This window comes from Oncorhynchus mykiss, chromosome 18, assembly GCF_057628025.1.
Source record: "Oncorhynchus mykiss isolate SJ-2025 chromosome 18, ASM5762802v1, whole genome shotgun sequence".
Taxonomy (NCBI): Eukaryota; Metazoa; Chordata; class Actinopteri; order Salmoniformes; family Salmonidae; genus Oncorhynchus; species Oncorhynchus mykiss.
The window spans coordinates 31,532,408-31,556,679 of NC_143039.1; the positions used below are offsets into that span (position 1 = coordinate 31,532,408).

The following is a 24,272-nucleotide window of genomic DNA, read 5'->3' on the forward strand; positions in this document are numbered from 1 at the left end:
ATATATACAAACATATATACTTTATATACACATTGTAACACATACATTGCCTTCAAAAAGTATTCATACCCTTTTACTTTTTCCACATTTTGTTGTGTTACAGGCTGAATTTAAAAAAATATGTTTTTGTCACAGGTCTACACACAATACTCCATAATGGCAAAGTGGAATTATATTTGTTGAAATTATGACAAATGAATTAAAAACGAAAAGCTGAGATGTAATCAGTCAATATACGTTTTCAGCACCTTTGTTATGGCAAGCCAAAATAAGTTCAGGACTAAACATTTGCTTAACAAGTAATATAATAAGTTGCAGCTCAGTTCATGGACTCACTCTGTGTGTGATAATAGAGTTTAACATCATTTGTGAATGACTACCTTATCTGTGTACCCACAAATACAATAATCTGTAAGGTCCCTCAGTCGAGCAGTGCATTTCAAACAGATTCAACCACAAAGACCAGGGAGATGGGTAAAAAATAAATAAAAGCAGACAACGAATATCCCTTTGGTGAAGTTATTAAGGCCAGGCACCACAGGCAATTTTCAGATTTTGGGATATTTTGCAACTATAACTTCCATACTTTCATAAAATGTACAAATACATCTACAATAATGTATATAAATACTTTATTTGTATCTTTGTATCATTTTATCCAAACTCCGTCAACTACACCTACCATAAATGTCGTTCTTGATAGCATGTTTCATGTAAAACTCAACTGCTATTTTTTACAACTTTCCATGTTGAATCATATATCATTCAAAAGATTGTTTTCCGGAGCATATCGTTAACTAGTCCATACATGGCTATTTCGTTTGTAGACGTAGTGCTTCGTGTTGAAAGATGAGTTAGTTCCTGACATCCGATTGGTTACTGGCATTTAAAGGCCCTTTCCGACAACCTGATTAGTTAAAAGGCCTCACGCAGCACTTCCTTGTTTGAAAATATTTCCCGCGAACAATAGACGTAACGAGAGACAAAATGAGAAAATCTCGAAGAATATACCTACAGTATGTGAATAAAAATAGGCGATCTCAGTTAGCCAATGCGAGAAAAGCAGTGAATGAAAGAAAAAAATGTGCCTGATCCGCCGATCGAGGCAGTGGCAGTACAGATAGATGAGGAAAAGGAGGTAGCCGCGGCAGCCGTTGAGACGAAGATGACGATTAGAAGCGAGCAACCAGAAAGCAAACAGCCAACAGTGGCTTTTATTCCATATGTCTCAAATAAACCAACTTGTACATGATTTGATTTGCCCTAAATGTCTAAACACTGGACTGAAAATCGCCATAGACTTTACCAACCAGTGATTCTTATATTATGTCATGATAGAATGTGCAGACTGTGAAGGTGATGGTGATGCATTTAGGAGGACTGTTTACACTTCCTCCAGGCTGCAGGAGTGCCCCAGGGGAGATGTGGCATTTGATATAAATGTGAGGATGGTTCTTCTAGCCCACGAACTTGGACTTGGTTATGTACCTCTAAAGAAAATATGCAAAGTCCTCGGGATTCCTTCCTTGCTTCTCAGCTCATACCAGAGACATGACAGGTAAATAAAAAGGGGAGTGGCCCATTATTGTCAGGTGACTTGCTGTGTATAAATAATACTTATTTCCTTGCCCCAGCGAATGTATTCAAAGTTAACAAAACAGAGTGATAGGAAAACATAACTATACAATGGGACAGTCATTTAAGCCTACTGCGTTATAGGGCTGTAGCCTAATGTGATTGGTGAGAAATTAGCTTTACATAAAGTAAATACATGCTGATATGCTAATATTTACATCAGGTAACATGCTGATATGCTAATATTTACATCAGGTAACATGCTGATATGCTAATATTTACATCAGGTAACATGCTGATATGCTAATATTTACATAGGGTAACATGCTGATATGCTAATATTTACATAGGGTAACATGCTGATATTTAGTCCTGCAGTTATGTCTGTAATGTCGACAGACATAATAAGTACTCCCCCCCCACACACACACTTTAGTTGCAGAGATTCAGAGAGGGCTACAGTCAATGGAGACTGCTGTAAAGCTAATTAGAAGAGCATACGCAGATGTAGAGCGAGACATAGCAGAGTTGCTGAAGGAGGACGAGGATGCCGTCATAGACATCAATGTATCCTTCGATGGCACTTGGCACAAGAGAGGATTCACTTCCGAATACGGGATAGGTGTGTGCATTGGTGCTGGTACCAGCGAGCCATAGAAAATGGTGAAGATCCACCCTGTCACAAAAACCTTGGAGGCCATACATTATTTAATAGAGAGGCTGCACAGAAAATGTCACCTGTATATCATAGGATTTCAAATGATAACGTCCTCAAAAGAATGTAGCACGAAGGAAACCCAGAATGCAAATGAATGTCTGAACTCTGTAATATGGTCGCGATGCCCCAGAACTGTCTCTGTGGGCAAAAGCCGCATTGACGGAGCAGCCAGTATGGCAATAGCCACGTTCAATGAGGGAGCCACTGCTATAACAAATGTGATGAACAAATTATGGCTTGACAGCACTTTGGTGACACTGGAGCAATCAGAGAGGAGTTGTGAGAGCTGATGCTGCTTCGATGGAGTGTGCCAAGCGTAGGCGCAGGTCCCATGACACAGTCAAGAAAGTGTCACCAGCAACAACTCAAAGAGGACCTTACATATGGGACAGACATAGCTGGTTAATGTTCTGCACATTTCAACAGCCATACAAAATCCTTGTATGTGACAAATTGAGCAAAGTGATATGACAATTTGCCCAAAACTGCATATTTGCCCAACAGACCAGTATTCAAAGCATATGCTCTATTGCTTGAAACAAATGTATTAAACGTGATAATGTATTTGTAAAAGGGATATTTTATGTTTATTTGTCAGTTTAGAAGTGATATATGAATAAGAGTATAATTAATGTGACATAAATTGTCATATTTATGGAAAGTACATTTGAATTGCATTAGCCTATCTTTATCGGCCATTTTCTCAAAATGACATGTTCTCGGTGGCCAATTCATTTTTCTTAGTCTTCAAAGGACGTACATTCCCATTATTCCACACACAGTTTCTTAGGTCTTAGTAGTCAGACTTTTACAGAGGCTTTTTTTAAATATCTTGTGTCGTTTTGATTTTAACTGTCATTTTATGGGCAAAATATGCATCCGTCATACATGTGAATAGTGTTTTTGAAATGACAATATTTTGATCAACTGATCTGTAAAAGTCTGACCATTGAGTGTCTTATCACAATAATAAAATAAAAACATTCTGCCTTGAAGCAATGTGTTGAAAAACGAATTCTTGTAATAAGCAAATGAGCGCATATTTTTTTGCCTAATTTGCACATCTTAATTTTAAAATAAATACAACTTGTAATACAATAATATATTGTATTTATGTATACTTTCAACTGGTAAAGTTTCAACCTGATGAGAGTAAAGAAGAAGAAAAAATCCCTATTAGTCTGTGGTGCCTGGCCTTAATTACACTTTGAATGGTGCAGCAATAGACCCAGTCACTACAAAGATACATGCGTCCTTCCTAACTCAGTTGCCGGAGAGAAAGGAAACCGCTCAGAGATTTCACCATGAGGCCAATGGGAACTTTAAAACAGTCACAGAGTTTAATTAATGGCTGTGATAGGAGAAAACTGATGGATCAACAACATTGTAGTTACTACAATGAACATGAAAAGAAGGAAGCCAGTACAGAATACAAATATTCTAAAACATGCATCCTGTTTACAACAAGGCACTAAAGTCATACTGCAAAAAAAGTGGCAAAGCAATTCACTTTTTGTCCTGAATACAAAGTGTTATGTTTGGGGCAAATCCAATACAACACGTTACTAAGTATCACTCTCCATCTTTTCAAGCATAGTGTTGGCTGCATCATGTTATGGGTATGCTTGTAATTGTTAAGGACTGGGGAGTTTTTCAGGATAAAAAAGACACAGAATGGAGCTAAGCAAAGCCAAAATCCTAGAGGAAAACCTGGTTCAGTCTGTTTTTCACCAGACAATGGGTGGTGAATTCACATTCCAGCAAGACAATAACCTGAAACACCCCTGTTAGTGAGCATTTCTCCTTTGCCAAGATAATCCATCCACCTGACCTATATATATATATATATGTGTCACACCTGTAGATCAGCTTTACTCTTGCAGATAGATTGTGGCTTCTATCAATGTAATTGTCTGCATCATATCCAATCCCCCATGTATGTTTATGTAAATATATATCCTGTATATATATATATATGTGTGTGTGTGTTATTCATGGACTGTACATGTACAGTTGACCTTGTAAGGCCCTGCCAGTGGAAAACCCCCTCCTCTCCTAGTCCACCCCTTTAAAGATAACAACAACACTATCATGTGCCGCTTAGATTCCATTAGCAGCTGTCTTCTGATAGGAACCAGCCACTCACTCAATCTGTGTTTCCTACTTTGTGTTGGTAGCAACGTTCCTTGTATCAGAATGCTAGATCCACAATAGAGCCGGCATAGTGAAAGATTCTGATAGAACATACAATTTAGAACTTACGTAGTATCCAATGTAAATCCACACTACACAACAGTAGTAGTTCTTTAAACCTCTGCCTTTTGGTGTGAATAGAATTCTGATTGGCACATGATGTTCTCTTTTCTAGGCCTCAGCAGCTAAATTCAATTCACTAAGTTAACTTGAGTCATTTCTATTTAGTTAACTTAAAGTAAATTATGTTTCTGTACTGTAGGGCAAGTAGGGCAAGTCAGTCATTGTACACCAGGGAGAGGGGAGAAGGAGTTTAGCTATGTTCCATAACGCTTAATATTTTTAAAATCAAACCATCTCCGATCCATATTCCTGGTCAAAATTAGTTTAGATGTATCGAGGACCTGGCCCAGGACCTGGCCCAGGACCTCTGAAATGTGATCTGTAGATTTGGTCTGTCCATTCCTCAATCAGCAAAGCAAAGCAAAGCAAACTCTCTTCCCTATGTTCTGACTTCCCAATTCCCAGTTCCCCCTAGACTTACCTGACGATACTGCAACTAAGTCCATGCATGTGTGTTCTTACAATGTTATTACAGTATTGGAATCGTACAAAAGGAGAAGGTTACTTCAAAGCAACACTAGAACACACATTCACTATTTCCCCATTTTCTGTTTGAGAAGGGCTTTGCTGGCATTTGACCTTTGATCTGTGGCTGTGAATCAGTGATATAGAGGAGGGGGGTGCTATGCTCAAGTCAACGGAAGTAAACAACCACCTTTAAATTTGGTGATAAGCGCAAACCATCATATTAAGTCAGAGAAGTGTTTTTGCACAAGGATTTACCTACCTATTTACCCACGACACTCTGGGTTTACCCACTGCTACATCTGTTGTGTATGATCATGGTGTGTAGGCAGGGCTGGGTGGGCTGGGGGCCTGGTGGGGTGTGGAGACGGTGGTGGGTCTGGCGTCTGGCATAGCCAGCATTCCTGCTGCAGGAAAGAGGGGAGTTTGCATTACTCACATACCATAGAGGACATGGCTATTACACAACACTCACCACAGAGAACACAGCTAAGGAAATGCCACATCCGGTTGGAGACCTACCAGAGACAAAGGAGCATTTTATTCACAGTATAAGAGCTTTTGACCAGGACAAAGGGAACAGACCAGTCCATGTAACAAACTCAAGGACCTCGTAAGAGAAACTAAAAGATGATAGTGTGGTCAGGGAACAAACGTCAGTAGGAGGAAATAAGTCAAATTTAACTTAATTTACAATTTACTTGAGCACATGAGGGCCAGCCGTCATTAAACCATTAAAAATAAAGAAAATGAATAAAGAAGAATGTGTCATTGTCGTAGCGCTCAACTATGCAACAGCACACTAAACAGACATGTAACAAAGTTTGAAATGCATCTCTGGTGTATACAAATGTCTGTTATTCTTCAACGTGTCTTTATTACCATCCACATAGACTACAGATTGTGGTGGTCTGTGTGTTTCTCCTTTAGGAGGACTATAGCAGCCAGCCCGGCCCAAATCCATTTAGGACAGAGCTACTCAGAGGCTCTTACGGCATCAGATTCCCTCCTCCTTTCCTCTGCAGCCAGTATTACGGTTTCACGGTCAGATCAGGTTACAAAGCAGCCTCTAATGTGCCCAAGCAAGTGAAAGGTTCAATCTTATCTGGTTAAAGGGTCATCTACGGCTGCCACAATGAAGAAAGTAGGTTTTTATACTTAGTAGTTAAATCCTGCTTATTTATTGGTAGTTAAACAAAAAGCGCTATTCACCAACAGCTCTTTGAGTTTGACTGTTACTTTGTTCTCAGGTATAGCAAGAGACATTGAAATATCTACAGGCCATTTACGTGCACATATTGATCGTTTGCCAACTATTCATCCATCGATCTCATGAATTCACTGACCCATATATGAAAGAAGAAGTGCCATGGCATTGATGTTCTACAGTACGTAGGGACTTTTGGGCTTTTTAGGCTTCTCAGTCTATCGGTTAGGATATGGGACTGCACTGACCCAGTTCTGTGGTTGTGAGCCCTTCAAATAGAATGCTGAGAAATGCTTGGAAAATCCCACACAGGCATCACCACCCATCAACAACATCCACAATAGTCTTTCGTGGCTGAGGGTTGAGGAGAAATGGACTACTTCTCTTTTACTCTTCTCAAGAAACATTTGTGTGTTGACAAAATGCCTAACCAACAGTATCATCTATTTGCGTACGCTTCGAACAGACATGCATACCCCGCCAGAGACGCCACCATAGGTTTCTTCACGGTACCCAAACCAAAAACACATTTCATGCGTCACTCAGTTATGCATAGAGCCGTGTCATCGTGGAATGCTCTTCCGCCAGAGGTTACTCAGGCGGAAAGCGAGTGTAGCTTTTACAAAACGAATATTGTATCACAGCTCCTCTTTCTAAAGATGAAATGTAACTGTACTGTCTATAAGAATGTTAGTATGTCTATATGAATAGTGTGTAATTAGTATTTTTGTTGTCTCTTGGTGTCTTTCACTGAGTGTACAAAATATTAAGAGCACCTTCCTAATATTGAGTTGCACCCCCTTTTGCCCTCAGAACAGAATATGTCGGGGCATGGACTCCACAAGCTGTCAAAAGCGTTTTCACAGGGATGCTGGCCCATGTTGACTCCAATGCTTCCCACAGTCGTGTCAAGTTGGCTGGATGTCCTTTGGGTGCTGGACCATGTATACACGGGAAACTGTGGAGCGAGAAAAAACCCAGCAACGTTGTAGTTCTTGACACAAACCGGTGCGCCTGGCACCTACTACCGTGTTCAAAGGCACTTAACATGTTGTCTTATCCATTCACCCTCTGAATGGCACACAGGCACAATGCATGTCTCAATCGTCTCAAGGCTTAAAAATCCTTCTTGAACCTATCTCCTCCCCTTTATTTGTAGTTATTGATGTGGATTTAACAAGTGACATCAATAAGGGATCGTAGCTTTCACCTGGATTCACCTGGTCAGTCTGTCATGGAAAAAGCAGGTGTTCTTACTATTTTGTACACACAGTGTATAACTCTTATACGTATTTGTAGGTTTTATGTGGACCCCAGGAAGTGTAGCTGCTGCGTGTGCAGTAGCTAATGGGGATCCTAATAAATGAAACTAAACTAAACTAAACCACACACCCACATTGTGGTGCAGAATACTGTGTTATAGGCCATCCAGTTTCTGTTTCTTTCAATCACTTTGACACATTTTTCGGATGTACAGTAAGTGGTATACAGTGGTGGAAAAAGTACCCAATTGTCATACTTGAGTAAAAGTAAAGATACCTTAATGGTATCCCCGCTCCACCGCATAACACGACGCCCGCCACGGTAAGCACGGGGAGTTGGCTCAGGTCTCCAACCTGATTCTGCCACACTCCCCGTGTGCCCCCCCCCCCCCCCAAATGTTTTTGGAATATATTGTTATACACAACCCAGGTATTTCAGCAGCACATTGTACACTACACTAGAATTCCAAAATGGTGGCACAGGAGAGCGACTCGTTCCACTTTGTCCAATTGAAGCAGACTGGCTGATGGAGAATGATAATGTAGTATTTACAGCCGCGTCCATATATGATTTGGTTTCCTCTTCCACGGATGTCAAGTTGATACATTTGAGGTAAAAAAATATAGAAATGTACAGTGTTCAGCAGTTATCAAACTATATACAGTGACTATGAGGTTGAAGTGCAGACAGTCAGCTTTAATTTCAGGGTATTTCCATCCACAAGCTATATATTTTGAGTTCATTCTTGTTTTGGACTTTCTGGATTATTTGCATATTGGTATTGCATTGTATTAATATTGTATTAGTGCACCGTAGGAGCTAGAAACACATAGCACAAGCATTTGCTGTAACATCTGCTATTCTGTTTACGCAACCAATAAACTTTGACTTGAATTCATTCGTTACATATATCTGATCTCGTCAGTATCAGATGTTTTATTTCTTTACTGTGAGGTCAGAATAGTCATCATCATAGTAGTACATTTGAGTATAAATCCGACTTTTTTTTTTGGTTTCTACTTTACAGACATTTTCATTATGTAGTTCACAAAATCTGTAGCAAACAAACCTGTTGACACGTAAACCCTATAGGTTTACCAAACGTTTAAGTGGTCATCAATTAAGAGCAGTCAGATTCAATATTTGAACAAAAGAGAAGAGAATCATATCAAAAGTACTGTGAGCATTGCATTGTAAAATGCAATTACTTTAAATGAAAATGTATTGCAATGTGAAACATGTATTTCTAGATGAAACATTGATTAAAAGTCTGGTATGATTTTGTGTGTTGCACTTAGTCAATTTAAAAAGTGCTTTTGAGAGAGTTTTGAAACAAGCTGCCTTTTTGATGATCTGTTTAGAGTTTTTTTTACTAAGAGTTGTGAAAATGTACCACATGCCTGTGAAAATGTACCACATGCCTGTGAAAATGTACCACATGCCTGTGAAAATGTACCACGTGCCTGTGAAAATGTACCACATACCTGTGAAAATGTACCACATGCCTGTGAAAATGTACCACGTGCCTGTGAAAACGTACCACATGCCTGTGAAAATGTACCACATGCCTGTGAAAATGTACCACATACCTGTGAAAATGTACCACATGCCTGTGAAAATGTACCACATGCCTGTGAAAATGTACCACATACCTGTGAAAATGTACCACATGCCTGTGAAAATGTACCACATACCTGTGAAAATGTACCACATACCTGTGAAAATTGCACCAAAGCGATATTTAAAAAAAAAAATGGTATCATTAGAAAATGACAAGAAAATCATATCAAGTAAAGTGCATTTTGAAAAGCAGATACTTAGACAGAATATTTAGCAAATAGAAAGAGTCATTTGGTGCAAGTGACTGTGAATTTGTTTGTTGTACTCGGTCAATTTCAAAATGTGCTTAGACTTTTGAAACATTAGCCATGATTGAACAAAACTGTAACAGGAAAGCATCTCATGCTCCTGATATGGATACCACTTCCTGCCATAGAAAGCATTGAGTTTAAGCTTAAAATGTCACCAGGAAAATACCTTTCATCCTCCTTCCTCTTTTTAGAGCTGCCGTTCTTAGAAATGTGTTTAGCATAATACCACGTAAACAAAGTTCTTGGCAATCAAAGACACAAATATGGAAATGGATGCCTAATACTGGGAACTATTATGTTTACGCCATACTATTTGGCACAAAAAGTGTTTTCACAATAAGTGAGTCATGGCGTATGAGTAATGCAATCTCAGGGTACAGACTCATCTGCAACTCTTGAGGAGGGAAGCAGCGTCTCATTACGGCTGAAAAATCACAATAGGTATCGTTTACGATGGAATATAAATATAGAAATGACAGGTTTATGTCACATGTGGATGTTATTAGTGTTATTGTGCCTGCAACGCTCCCATTACAATTGCTGGGAGAATAGGACTTGAACAGTTCACCGTATGCTCACTGTGAAACGAAGCCAAGAGAGTCAGGGAGGATTTGGGACGATTGCGCAATCTGTCTCTCACACACACACACACACACGAAACCCATAACTACTGTAGCCTACACGGTCCTAGGCCTGGTTACATGGTCTACAACCTGAACGAATGTGTGCATCTATGCGAGAAATCAGCATTTAAGGATCGTGTTGGATGCACATGTGCCCAGGGAGACAGCAACCTTACCTTGGTCCAGGACCAGCTCTGTCCCTCATGACCAGCTCTGTCCCTCATGACCAGCTCTGTCCCTCGAATTCTAACCTTAACCCTAAACCTCTTAGAAATAGCATTTTTTTTCCTTGTGGGGACTAACAAAATGTTCCCAGTTGGTCAAGAATTTTCTCATGGGCACTTCTTGTCCCCACAAGTATAGTTAAACACGTTCACATACGCATGCCCGCAAGCATGTTGGCGGGCACACACACACACACACTTCTTCTCCCATCCCTCAGACAGAGAGTTCAGAGTTAAACACGTTCACATACGCATGCCCGCAAGCATGTTGGCGGGCACACACACACACTTCTTCTCCCATCCCTCAGACAGAGAGTTCAGAGACCCCAAATGGAGGATGAGGGATTCAGCACAACAGGGAGCCGGTTTCATTTTGTTGCAGGCTGGGGAAGTAGGTTGAAGGTCAGAGTGGCTCTGTTTGAGCTGCGGGTGTTAGATGACCCCCCTGAAAGGGCCCGGTGCTCCTCGGGGGTTAATGAAATGTACTATGACAGATTGGGGGAAAACATGGAAACTGAACCTCTCTGGGGTTCAACGGGGGTTGGAGAGATCTGTGGTGGTCGGTGCTGTGGGTCCTATATCCTAGGAGTCCCTGTAGAACTTCTCTGGTGGACAACCATATGTGGTCTTTAGGTATGTAAGACCAGACATGCATTTTTGTCCCCTGAAGTGTTCATGAAATATTTTTAGTTTGTTTTTGATCAATGCAATGGGGCGTGTTGATTGATAGAAGAAACATGGATGAAGCCCACATTCACACGTGTTACTTGACTGACATCTACTGGTTGAGATTCACTTGTAACACACTTATTTAGAGCACTTAAAGTGCTCAACAGTGTTGGGGAGTAGTGAACTAGATGTAGTTCAGCAAGTCATTTAACTGTATTTTGCAAGAGCTTGGTGGTAGATGAACTCAATTCAAATGTCGGTTGTGTTTTTTCGCAGTGTAGAGGTGTAGCTAACTACTGGAACTACACACTAGGCAAACATTAGGCAAACACTTCCTTTCTTTTTTTTAATTTTTTTACTTCAGACCTATCTAATTCTCACCTGAAACATGGTTTTCAAGTTTAATATGCAAAATGATACATTCTGTTAATTTGACATAGTAATTCAGACTTCCTGTTGCTGCGTGATTCTTTTCCCGCTGTCGCTAACTGGCTCAGATTGAGATCCTACGCCTGCACGACCCTGCAATTTGCAGTCTATGACATTTCAGATTGACACCTGATAGTTTAAACACAAAGTAGTTTGGATGTAGTGAACCACTTTTTCAAAGTAACTCATAGGTAGCCCTTTCCTGCAGTCAAATGACCCAGTGGCCTCATGGGCGGAATGTTATTCATATATTCATTATTTCACAATTATTTTCTGGCAAAAAATATGCTGTCTTATCCATTCACCTTCTGAATTTGAACACATACACAATCCACGTCTTCAAGTCGTTTCAAGGCTTAGAAATCCTTTATCCCATCTCCTCCCCTTCATCTACGCTGACTGAAGTGGATTTAACAAGTGACATCAATGAGGGATCATAGCGTTCACCTGGTTACACTGTATGTACAAAACCTTAAGAATATTATGCTCTTTCCCTGACATAGACTGACCAGGTGAAAGCTCTGATCCCTTATTGATGTCACTTGTTAAATCCACTTCAGTCAGTGTAGATGGGGGGGGGGGGGGGGGCAAGATAAAATACTTAACTGCCTTTGAACGGGTTATGGTAGTAGGTCACAGGCGCACCGGTTTGAGTGTGTCAAGAACTGCAACGCCGCTGGGTTTTTCACGTTGAACAGTTTCCCGTGTGTGTCAAGAATGGCCCACCACCCAAAGGACATCCAACCAACTTATGACAACTGTGGGATGCATTGGAGTCAACATGGGCCAGCATCCCTGTGGAACACTTCTGACGCCTTGTAGAGTCCATACCCTGACGAATTGAGGCTGTTCTGAGGGCAAAAGTGGGTGCAACTTATTATCAGGAAGGTGTTCCTAATGTTTTGCTCACTCAGTGTACAGCAGACCTACCAGGGACTTGCTCCCCCCTGACGCAGCCTAACTGGAATGTCACTGCCTGGAAGCGTTTGAGGGCTTTTGTTCCCATTCTGCTGTGTGTTTATTTTAGAGTGTGAGAGAACAGGGATCCTGTCGCCCCGGCAACGTAAAGCTCAGACGCACAATGGTGTCACCTGAAGAGGGAGATATAAGGAAGGTGCACACAGGTTAAAGGGACAAAATGGAGGCATAGAACACTTAAACAGGGAAGAGAAGTACACTGAACAAAAATATAAACGCAACACGCAACAATTGAAACGATTTTACTGAGTTACAGTTCATATAAGGAAATCAGTCAATTGAAATTAATTCAATAGGTTCTAATCTATAGATTTCACATGACTGGGCAGGGGCCCACCCACATGGGTGCCAGGCCCACCCACTGGGTAGCCAGGCCCAGCCAATCAGAATAGGTCTTTCCCCACAAAAGGGCTTTATTACCGACAGAAATACTCCTCAGTATTTACACCTTATGGAACAGCGGGGACTGTGAAGAGACACACACACAGGCACAGACACACATACACATGATAAGACACACACTCTACACACGTACACATGGATTTGTGTATTGTAGATATGTGGTAGTAGTGTAGTGGACTGAGGGCACACACTTAATGTGTTGTGAAAAGTGTTATGAAATGTAATGTCATGTAATACTTTGTTATTGTATATAACTGCCTTAATGTTGCCGGACCCCAGGAAGAATAGCTGCTGCCATGGCAACAGCTAATGGGGGATCCTCAATAAATACAAATACAAATAGTATGGTAAACGAGCATCTAACCGCGGTAAAAAAAAGAAGAAAAAAGAATCCCGCTACCGTCTGTAATCGATTCAACCATCTCAATAAAAGTAGCATATTTCACATAGTATCAGTCCAAAGGCCTTTAAAAGGGAGATAAAAACCTTCTTGGTGTCCTGGCCTTGTAACCAAAATCACGATAATAACTGGAAGGACGATCAGATCGTCTTGATCCAGCAGCCCATGCACTTTCTCTGGCCCAGTCCAGGCTTTCTCTGGCCCAGTCCAGGCTTTCTCTGGCTCAGTCCAGACTTTCTCTGGCTCAGTCCAGACTTTCTCTGGCCCAGTCCAGGCTTTCTCTGGCCCAGTCCAGGCTTTCTCTGGCTCAGTCCAGACTTTCTCTGGCCCAGTCCAGGCTTTCTCTGGCCCAGTCCAGGCTTTCTCTGGCCCAGTCAAGGCTTTCTCTGGCTCAGTCCAGACTTTCTCTGGCCCAGTCCATCTCCTTTGTTCTGCTACTTGATGGTTTGAAGTGTCAAACAGGTTCAAAACAAGTTCAATAACCAATACAGTGGAAACATCTGAACATTTGGAATGAAAACTAGGCCATCATTCTGTTCTGAGGTCATCTTAACAAAGCACACAGAGATCATAAACATGGTCTTGCCCTGCTCTGCTTCTCATTCATATTAGTCTCCATCTGCTGGTCTTCATGCTTGTCATTTAACACCACCACCATCAGACCTAGCAGCACCCGGCCTTATATAGCGCTGGGCCGCACAAAGCGGAGGACGATAGAGATAGAGAGAGAGAGAGAGAAAGAGGAATGGAAGAGGAGGAGGAGAGTAGAAAGAAAAGAAGGAAGGACAGAGCACTGGTCTTTGTTTACATACCTTGTCAGAGAGAGTATGAGAAGGATGGAAAGAGAGAGACACAGAGAGAGAGAGAGAAAGAGAGAGGATAAAGATAGAGAGAGAGAGAGAGAGAGAGAGAGAGAGAGAGAGAGAGAGAGAGAGAGATAGATAGATAGAGGGAAGAGAGAGAGAGACAGAGAAAGAGAGAGAGAGGGGGACAGAGAGGGAGGGGGGGGACAGAGAGAGAGAGAGGGATGGAAGACGAGGGGGAGAGAGAGAGAGAGAGGGGGAAACAGAGAGAGAGGGGGGGGACAGAGAGAGAGAGATACAGAGAGAGCGAGAGAGAGAGAGAGAGAGAGGGGGAGACAGAGAGAGATAGAGAGAGAGAGAGGGGGAGACAGAGAGAGAGAGGGGGAGACAGAGAGAGATAGAGAGAGAGAGGGGGGGAGACAGAGAGAGAGAGGGGGAGACAGAGAGAGATAGAGAGAGAGAGAGAGGGGGGGACAGAGAGAGAGAGATACAGAGAGAGAGAGAGAGAGAGAGAGAGAGAGAGAGGGGGAGACAGAGAGAGATAGAGAGAGAGAGAGGGGAGACAGAGAGAGAGAGGGGGTGACAGAGAGAGATAGAGAGAGAGAGAGAGGGGGGGACAGAGAGAGATAGAGAGAGAGAGGGGGACAGAGAGAGAGGGGGGGACAGAGAGAGATAGAGAGAGAGAGGGGGACAGAGAGAGAGAGGGGGAGACAGAGAGAGAAAGCGAGAGAGAGGGGGACAGAGAGGGAGAGAGGGGGGGGACACAGAGAGAGCGAGGGATGGAAGACGAGGGGGAGAGTAGAAAGAAAGGAAGGAGGAAGGGAGGTAACACTTTGCTCTTTGTTTACATGTCTTGTCAAGTTGACTCTCTCTCTGCTGAGTGTTGAGGAAGCCCAGAGACACTGCTCTGCTTGGGTCTTTTCCACTGTGATCACAGTGTTCAGTCTGGTAGAGCTATATATATATATCTCTGACACCACCAGGCCTGGGTAGGGGAGGAGGCATCACTGCACACCTCACTCACTCATTGGGCCCAACAGTGATGGCCTCTGGGGTAGGTTGTTGTGCCTATGTGATACTACTGGTGAATGAGTGAATGACAAATGAATTATAGATATTTCATTTTCGTATTAAATCACCAATTAGTGATTTAACAATAATTGACAAATTGACAAATCATTAATTGACAAATCAACAAACATTACAATAATTCATTGTGATAATTCAGTGATAATTCTGTAGTGGTATAGTACCACTCCGCTCTCTAGGTAGATAATGGCTTATCACACTCAGCCCCTAGGAGCAATGTGAGACTCAAGGGCCAAACCCAAAGCGTCTTGCATGAGTAGGATAGTATGTCTTCTGACTTCACCCCTACATAAAATTCTCAATAAAAGTCAGTAGAGTCTGGGGTAATCTGAGAGGATGGGGTCTCCTGAGAAGTGCTTTTTTCCCCTCTCATCCCATCATGGCATCCATAGTCCATACGAGGCCCTTAGAAAGTTAAAGCCCCCTTCCGTCAGCCAGTGAGAGCTGTGATAGATGTTTATGATGACATCATCATTAATGGCACCCCTTTGTTTAGGCCACGTTTTGCTCAGGAACGATGATGGCTCTCTTGCTCTTTTCTTGGAGGAGAGAGGGCAGGCCAGGCACATACCTCTCTCCTCTTTGGGATGCGTTTCCTTTTTAAGGCAGGTTGGCCTAACCTCCCGCACCGAGAAGAACACTCTGCCTAACCATGTGTGGATGATGCAGCATTTAAACCCACATCATTAAATTGTTCTGTCATGAAGTCAGTGAAGCCAGGTCTTCCCTGTGGAAGCACTTCAAAAGATGTATGGTGTACTAATATGATGTATTGTGTACTAAATGCTGTCGATGAATGACTATGCTTTCGTATTTAGCGATCCAGTAAACCTTTAATATACTGTTCTGAAGAACATGAGTCATTGGAGCATGTCTGAATCAACCAATCAGCTCCATCAAACTACAACAGACAGAGCAGCAATCCTACAAATGATATTCTACAAACCCATTTAGAAATGAAAGAGCGAAAGAGTGGCATTGATATAATCCTAGCTTTGCTTTGAGTGGTGTAGTATCAACCCTACTCCCTTTCTAACCCAAGGAGTAGGGTTGAGCTGGGGTGTGGACATTAAGCTAGGGTTAGGGTTATGGTTGAGGCTAAGGTTAGGGTTGAGCTGGGGTGTGGACATTAAGCTAGGGTTAGGGTTATGGTTGAGGCTAAGGTTAGGGTTGAGCTGGGGTGTGGACATTAAGCTAGGGTTAGGGTTATGGTTGAGGCTAAGGTTAGGGTTGAGCTGGGGTGTGGACATTAAGCTAGGGTTAGGGTTATGGTTGAGGCTAAGGTTAGGGTTGAGCTGGGGTGTGGACATTAAGCTAGGGTTAGGGTTATGGTTGAGGCTAAGGTTAGGGTTGAGCTGGGGTGTGGACATTAAGCTAGGGTTAGGGTTATGGTTGAGGCTAAGGTTAGGGTTGAGCTGTGGTGTGGACATTAAGCTAGGGTTAGGGTTATGGTTGAGGCTAAGGTTAGGGTTGAGCTGGGGTGTGGACATTAAGCTAGGGTTAGGGTTATGGTTGAGGCTAAGGTTAGGGTTGAGCTGGGGTGTGGACATTAAGCTAGGGTTAGGGTTATGGTTGAGGCTAAGGTTAGGGTTGAGCTGGGGTGTGGACATTAAGCTAGGGTTAGGGTTATGGTTGAGGCTAAGGTTAGGGTTGAGCTGGGGTGTGGACATTAAGCTAGGGTTAGGGTTATGGTTGAGGCTAAGGTTAGGGTTGAGCTGGGGTGTGGACATTAAGCTAGGGTTAGGGTTATGGTTGAGGCTAAGGTTAGGGTTGAGCTGTGGTGTGGACATTAAGCTAGGGTTAGGGTTATGGTTGAGGCTAAGGTTAGGGTTGAGCTGGGGTGTGGACATTAAGCTAGGGTTAGGGTTATGGTTGAGGCTAAGGTTAGGGTTGAGCTGTGGTGTGGACATGAAGCTAGGGTTAGGGTTATGGTTGAGGCTAAGGTTAGGGTTGAGCTGGGGTGTGGACATGAAGCTAGGGTTAGGGTTATGGTTGAGGCGGGGTGTGGACATGAAGCTAGGGTTAGGGTTATGGTTGAGGCGGGGTGTGGACATTAAGCTAAGGTTAGGGTTATGGTTGAGGCTAAGGTTAGGGTTGAGCTGTGGTGTGGACATGAAGCTAGGGTTAGGGTTATGGTTGAGGCTGAGGTTAGGGTTGAGCTGGGGTGTGGACAAGAAGCTGAGCTGAGGTCTAGCTGGCCACTGTGAGCTCAGTCAGGCTGCTCTGACGGTCAGGGTGGACACAGCCTCCCAGAACCCTCCTGTCACTCTGGAACACAATCTGAACCAAATACCAGACCCCACACCAGGACCTGTGACAGTCCATTCTGGAGAGGGAGGGAGGGGGGATGAGAGACAGAGAAGGGAAGAATTGGAGTAAAGACGGAAAGAGGGGAGGGTGTATAGAGGATTTGAGGGAGGGGCTATGAGGGGGTAGGTACTACAAATAGCCAGAGTGAGTTCTGTGTGTCCCTCAGTCAGCCTCCCTGCTTTAGTCCACTCCAGCAGCCATCCCAGACCCTTCTCCTGCTCCAGCCCAGACCCTTCTCCTGCTCCAGCCCAGACCCTTCTCCTGCTCCAGCCCAGACCCTTCTCCTGCTCCACCATGAGCTCCTACCGCTCCTCTGCTCAGTCGGCCCAGTCTGGCTCCTCCTCCTACCGCCGCACCTTTGGCGCAGGGTACAGCCCTGCCATGTCACATTCCCTCTACAGTAGCCGGGGCTCGGGCGGGGGCCTCGGACTCGGACATGGCGGCTCCGGGCACATCTCCTCCCGGGTCTACGAAGTCACCAAGACCTCCGCCTCGCCGTCTTACTCCGGCTACCGCACCTCGTCTCACTTTGGCGGACCTGTGATGTCATCAACCGCACACGGTTCGCGGTCCTACGCGGGGATGGGGGAGACGCTGGACTTCAGCCTGGCCGACGCGCTGAACCAGGAGTTCCTCCACACGCGCACCAACGAGAAGGTCGAGCTGCAGCACCTGAACGACCGCTTCGCCAGCTACATCGAGAAAGTTCGCTTCCTGGAGCAGCAGAACGCTACGTTGGTGGTGGAGATTGAGAGGCTGCGGGGGCGTGAACCCACACGCATCGCCGACCTGTACGAAGAGGAGATGAGGGACCTGCGTCGCCAGGTGGAGGCCTTGACCAATCAGAGGAGCCGTGCCGAGGTGGAGAGGGACAACCTGGGAGAAGACTTGGACAAACTCAAACTCAGGTAGGAAAGAGGGGGAGAAGGGAGGAAGAGAGGCGAGAGGAGCAGGATGAGGGGGAGTGGAAGGGAAGGAGGGGGTAGGAGACTGAGGAAGAGCAGGGGGAGAAAGAGGGGAGAAATATGGCAACTAGAAGTTACTGTAAAACTACTGATGTAAATAGAACTTCATAAATACATTTGATTGATTGAATAATTGCTCAGTTGATGTTAGACTACAGGGGTGTAGTTTCTGATTGGTGGATACGTGGATGAAGGAGAGGATAATGGGTAAGATTAGAGAGAGGAGAACTCTAGGAGTGTAGATCCTAGTGTAAAGTAAGCGTGACATTTCAGCCACCAAAAGCAGCACTGATATCACGGCTGGTTCATGCATACAGTCCCCTGGGATTTCAGTCAGTGCCTCTCGATTAGCTGTTGGGGTTTTGCTGGTTTGTTTGTTGTGGTTACAGCAAGTATTTTTAAACTTGGTCATATCGCTCAGTACAAGTGGACTGATTGTGAGGTGCTGTTGAAGACGTTGTGCATTTGGATTCTTACTGCAAGTAAAATAGGACGTGTTTCCGCTTCAGGTTTTATCAAATGTGTGATAATCTTACAGCCATTTGTATAGCTGCGCGATCAGCATGCCCCCTCTGCTGTTGAAGTGTAGGCCTGGATGACATATTAAATACGCAGTGCATGTGTGGGGCTGAGCAGCAGCACAGAATCTTCCGTGGCATTCTCATTCAACCCATGAAGTAGGAGAGAAGCGCTAGCGATTAATAAAGACTGGCGAAGAAAGAAAGAGTCTTGTCCCAACTCCACTTAAGTCAACAAGATCCATCCCCCACCTTGCCTCCTTCTGAAGGACTAGACCCAGCCTCCTTCTGAAGGACTAGACCCAGCCTCCTTCTGAAGGACTAGACCCAGCCTCCTTCTGAAGGACTAGACCCAGCCTCCTTCTGAAGGACTAGACCCAGCCTCCTTCTGAAGGACTAGACCCAGCTTCCTTCTGAAGGACTAGACCCAGCCTCCTTCTGAAGGACTAGACCCAGCCTCCTTCTGAAGGACTAGACCCAGCCTCCTTCTGAAGGACTAGACCCAGCCTCCTTCTGAAGGACTAGACCCAGCCTCCTTCTGAAGGACTAGACCCAGCCTCCTTCTGAAGGACTAGACCCAGCCTCCTTCTGAAGGACTAGACCCAGCCTCCTTCTTACATTAGGGTATGGTCTAAGCCTCTAGCCCTTACAGAGGCATGTCCTTACTGTCGCCACGGGTCCGACTCTATAAAAGGCCAGGAATTAAAACATCTGTATTCAGACAGATACAATCCAGATCTGGCCATCTGTCAGTACGGCCTCTTGGCGTCTACAGCTGGGATTCAAAATGGGGCCTGGGTTTGGATTATCACCACATTTGCACGTTAGATCCACACGGCAGTCTTAAACTATTTCCGGGTGGCAAATCACTTGTTATTAGACAGGTGAAGCGCCTAGTTAAATAAAGGTTAAATCAATTAAAAAATACAAAATGAAAGGTGCGGACACATAAAAGACACAATTGTGATCGGGTCTCACTCCATCTCTTTGTCCGACTGTGTTTCCAGGCTGCAGGAAGAGATCCTTCAGAGGGAGGACGCAGAGAACAACCTGGCTGCTTTCAGAGCTGTGAGTCCAACACTATTAAATCAACACAGGTTATGAATATGATAACGTGTTCATGTCTCACTACTAGTATGTTCCTTCCTTTTCATCGAAATGCAGACCGGATCGTCATTTGAACTGCCACCCCGCTGGGCACAGACGTCAGTCGGTTTAACGCTAAGATCGTTTTGACTTCTCAGCTAAAATAAATCACTATATCATTGGATTTAGGTTCAAAGTTGGGTGAAAAAAAAATACCAAATGCTCTTAGTTTTCCACGTTGATTCAAAGTCATCACATTTATTTTGGAGGGTTGAAGTGACGTGGGAACAATGTTGATCCAATCAGTTTTTGCCCGGTGAGATCTGTTGAATTCATCTCCTCTAACGTCTGTCTGTTCTAGGATGTTGATGCTGCCACTCTGGCCCGTCTAGACTTGGAGAGACGCATCGAGACCCTACAGGAGGAGATCGCCTTCCTCAAGAAGATTCATGAGGAGGTACGTTACTCAAGTCTGTGTATTTTAATGTGCTATGTGTTATTACAGTTGGTCTGTCTGTCTGTCAGTGCATCTGGTCATTCCATCTGTCTGTCTCTCTGTGGTAGGAATGAACAAAAACACACACACACACACACATGAAAACAGACACATCACACAAACACACACACACACACACACACACACACACACACACACACACACACAATCTCTGCAGGCGCAGTGGGCAGTTGGCACTGGGCCTGTGGGCTGCTGTACAAGGTCTGTGTAATCTCCTACAACAGACTCATTACTCTCTGAGACAGGAGTGGATACACACAAACCAAATCAAATCAAGGTTTGTGTCACATGCTTTGTAAACAACAGGTGTGGACTAACAGTGAAATGCTGACTTGCCGACCCTTCCCAGCAACGCAGAGAGAAAGAAAATATTCAAATGATAGAAAAGTCAAACGCGTGATAATAGATACACGATGAGTGACGATAACTTGGCTGTATACAAGGGGTACCAGTACCGAGTCCATGTGCAGGGGAACAAGGTCATTGAGGTAGATAGGTACATATAACTAGGAGTAAAGTGACAGATCATAAACAGTAGCAGCAGTGTACGTGATGAGTCTAAAGGATCAATGCAGATATTTAAATAGTTAACCAATAGCTAACACAGACTAACTATTTAGCGAACACTCACACTGTTTTATAAAAGGTCAAGCAACACTATTTGTGTGGGTGTGTGTGTATGTGCCTCTTAACAGACAATGGAGAAGAGAAATCTGCAGAAACCTTAACCTATCGACCTCCCCCCTCCTCTCTACTTCACCTCACCCCTCCCTCTTCTCTACCTCTCCCCACCTCCACCTCCCTCCACACCTCACCTGCAGGAGATCCGTGAGATGCAGTCCCAGATGCAGGAGACCCAGGTGCAGATCCAGATGGACATGTCCAAGCCGGACCTGACAGCTGCCCTCAGGGACATCAGGGCCCAGTACGAGGGCATCGCAGCCAAGAACATCTCGGAGGCCGAGGAGTGGTACAAGTCTAAGGTGATTGGGGGGTGGGGAGACAGAGAGGAAGGGGGAGAGAGGGGGGGGGGGGGGGGATTGGGAGATTGATAGATAGAGAATAGAGAAAGAGAGAGATCAATCGGGGGGGGGGGCGCAATTACTGTGACGTCAGATAAAGTGATGTACTTCCTGTAGGTGACAGACCTGAACCAGGCGGTGAACAAGAACAACGAGGCTCTGAAGCAGGCCAAGATGGAGACCATGGAGTTCAGACACCAGCTCCAGTCCTACACCTGTGAGATTGACTCACTTAAAGGCACCGTAAGTCTCTGTCTGAATACTATCCTCACGACACCCTTTATTCCTCCTCAAATCCTTCTGTTCTTTCATAAGTCTTACCACCACGCTTTCATTCCTCTCCTTCTCATTTTCTTCACTTTGTCCTTGCCTGGTCTGCAAGTTCACTTCCAAGAAACATGACGGCACACATCTCCATGTCAATCTCTTTCTCTAATTTCTCTCCCCCTCCTTTTCTCCCCCTCCCCTCTTCCACCCTCTCAACTCCTCCACCTCACCTCCACCCTCCTCCTACCACTCTCCCACTCTCCCATCCTCCCCCTAACCCCCTCTCCCTCCCGGCAGAACGAGTCTCTGATGAGGCAGATGAGAGAGATGGAGGAGCGCCACGGGCGGGAGGCCGGCGGGTTCCAGGACACCATCTCCCGTCTGGAGGCCGAGATCGCTAACATGAAGGATGAGATGGCCAGGCACCTGAGAGAGTACCAGGACCTGCTCAACGTCAAGATGGCCCTAGACGTGGAGATAGCAACCTACAGGAAACTGCTGGAGGGAGAGGAGAGCAGGTATGGAGGGAGAAGAGGAGAGAGAGGAATGAGGAGAGGAGAGCAGGTTTGATTGGGGGGGGGGGGGGGGGGGGGTGACAGAGAAGCAGGAGGAGGGAGGCAGGACAAAGGAATAGAGGAGGGCAGGAGAGAGGAAGGGATAGAGGTGAAAGGGATAGAGGAGGGCAGGAGAGATAGAGAGATTGGAGAGATAGAGGAGAGAGAGAGATAGAGGGCAGGAGAGAGAGATAGAGGATAGAGGGCAGGAGAGATTGAGAGGGAGGAGGGCAAGAGAGATGGAGAGCAGGAGAGATGGAAAGAGATAGAGGAGAGCAGGAGAGATGGAGAGAGAGAGGAGAGCAGGAGAGAGAGAGAGATAGAGGAGAGCAGGAGAGATGGAGCGATAGAGGAGGGCAGGAGACAGAGGGATAGAGAGATAGAGGGCAGGAGAGATGGAGCGATAGAGGAGGGCAGGAGATAGGGGAAAGGAAGAGAAGACAGTGGCAGGGGGTTGAAGGAGGGCTGAAGGAATAGAGTGAGGAGAAAGGAGGAGAGTGCTGAGGACAGAGGGGTGATGGATTATCTTGTATGACAACGGTATTTGGTATCACTGCTAAAAACTGACATCCCCCTTCTCTCCCTCTGTAGGATTTCCCTGCCCATACAGAACTATTCCACCATGACTTTCCGTGGTAAGAACACACACACACACACACACACACACACACACACACACACACACACACACAATGTATTTGTCAAAAACTGCTGCAAAATAGATGAGTTACAGCATCACGCCACAAGAGGGCACAATTGATACAAGTAGCTAAGTCTTTTACAGTTTACTTCAGCAGAAATCGAAAGTGACAGGATGGAACTTCAAATGATCCTCACTTGACCCCTCACTGCTGATGCATAAATAGAACCATTCATTCATTGATTTTAAGGGGTGACACAAAATTGAAAAAGGTGAACAGAATTGTTGTAAAGAAGATGAATATTTAATTTTACGGTTGTCTGTCTGGACAGAAACGAGCCCAGAGCATCATCATCGCGTTGCTGAGTCACACTCAAAGAAAAGTGTCCTTATCAAGACCATCGAGACCCGCGACGGAGAGGTAACACACACACACACCCTGACAGACACACACCTGTTTGTAGTGTGAACCTAGAGACACCCACAGACTTGTATTTGAGAGAAAATCTAAAACTCCTCTCCTCCCGCTGACAACAATGTAATCCACCGAAGGTTTCCGTTCCACCCGACTCAAGTTCTCACAAGCCATACTGTTCTATCAACACACATTGTAGCTTTACCTTGCACCTGTATCTTTCCTAATAGTATAACAGGCTTGTTATCTCACTTCTGATACACCAATCTCCAGCTTTCTTTTCCTCAAGATACAGTAAATGTCTCCTTTGTCTCCCCTTATAGGTGGTCTCTGAGTCAACACAGCACCAGCAGGATATCATGTAACAGACAGCAGAAGAGAAGATGAAGACCGCGGGAAGACAAGACGAAATGAAAAGGACTTTAACAACTCACCCTGGTGGCCCTTAGCTGTTCTTATTTGAAAGACGTTAAGTGTTTTAAAGACGTTAAGTGTTTTAAAGACACAAAGGTCGTTCCCTCGAGTTAAATGGTCAAAAAGCTGGGTGACTTCAAGTTCGAGCCGACCTGTTTGTAACTTCCTACTACATCTATGTGCACCGTTTGCCTTTATTTATGACTATATATATATATATGATACTGTACGTTCTATCACAAGGCTGACGTTAGTATGAGGAGGGTTCTCAATGGACAGAGAGACAGAGGAGAGGGGTGAGAAGGGAGAGATGTGTCTAGGGAAAAGGAGATGTGTGGGGGGGGGGGTGAAACAGGTGAGACAATATGAAAGATGGAAAGAGGGAATATGGAATGAGAGTGAGGCTGACAATCGCTTATGCTGTTCTGAATGTTGGGCCTATAGGTTGGTTAACAAATAAAACAAACAGCGACACACAGTCACCAGATTCAGTCTGCCAGTCTCTGTACCTGTCTATCATGTTCTCTCTGTG

The 24,272-nt window shown here is 44.5% G+C and overlaps 1 protein-coding gene across 1 annotated transcript; it reads left to right on the forward strand.

Moving 5' to 3' along the window:
• The first annotated feature begins 17,226 nt into the window (after window positions 1–17,226).
• On the forward strand, window positions 17,227–24,222 carry LOC110495865 (desmin). The gene is made up of 9 exons (XM_036952331.2): window positions 17,227–18,250; window positions 19,833–19,893; window positions 20,273–20,368; window positions 21,250–21,411; window positions 21,568–21,693; window positions 22,015–22,235; window positions 22,863–22,906; window positions 23,244–23,332; window positions 23,650–24,222. The coding sequence occupies exons 1-9, from the start codon at window positions 17,637–17,639 to the stop codon at window positions 23,689–23,691; spliced, it is 1,455 nt and encodes a 484-aa protein (XP_036808226.1). The 5' UTR covers window positions 17,227–17,636; the 3' UTR covers window positions 23,692–24,222.
• Window positions 24,223–24,272: the final 50 nt, after the last annotated feature.

Coding starts and splice junctions, on each gene's coding strand:
- LOC110495865 (XM_036952331.2), top strand. CDS start 17,637: ATGAGCTCCTACCGCTCCTCTGCTCAGTCGGCCCAGTCTGGCTCCTCC. Junction 20,369..21,249: donor TCAAGAAGATTCATGAGGAG/GTACGTTACTCA, acceptor CCTCACCTGCAG/GAGATCCGTGAGATGCAGTC. Junction 23,333..23,649: donor TCGAGACCCGCGACGGAGAG/GTAACACACACA, acceptor CTCCCCTTATAG/GTGGTCTCTGAGTCAACACA.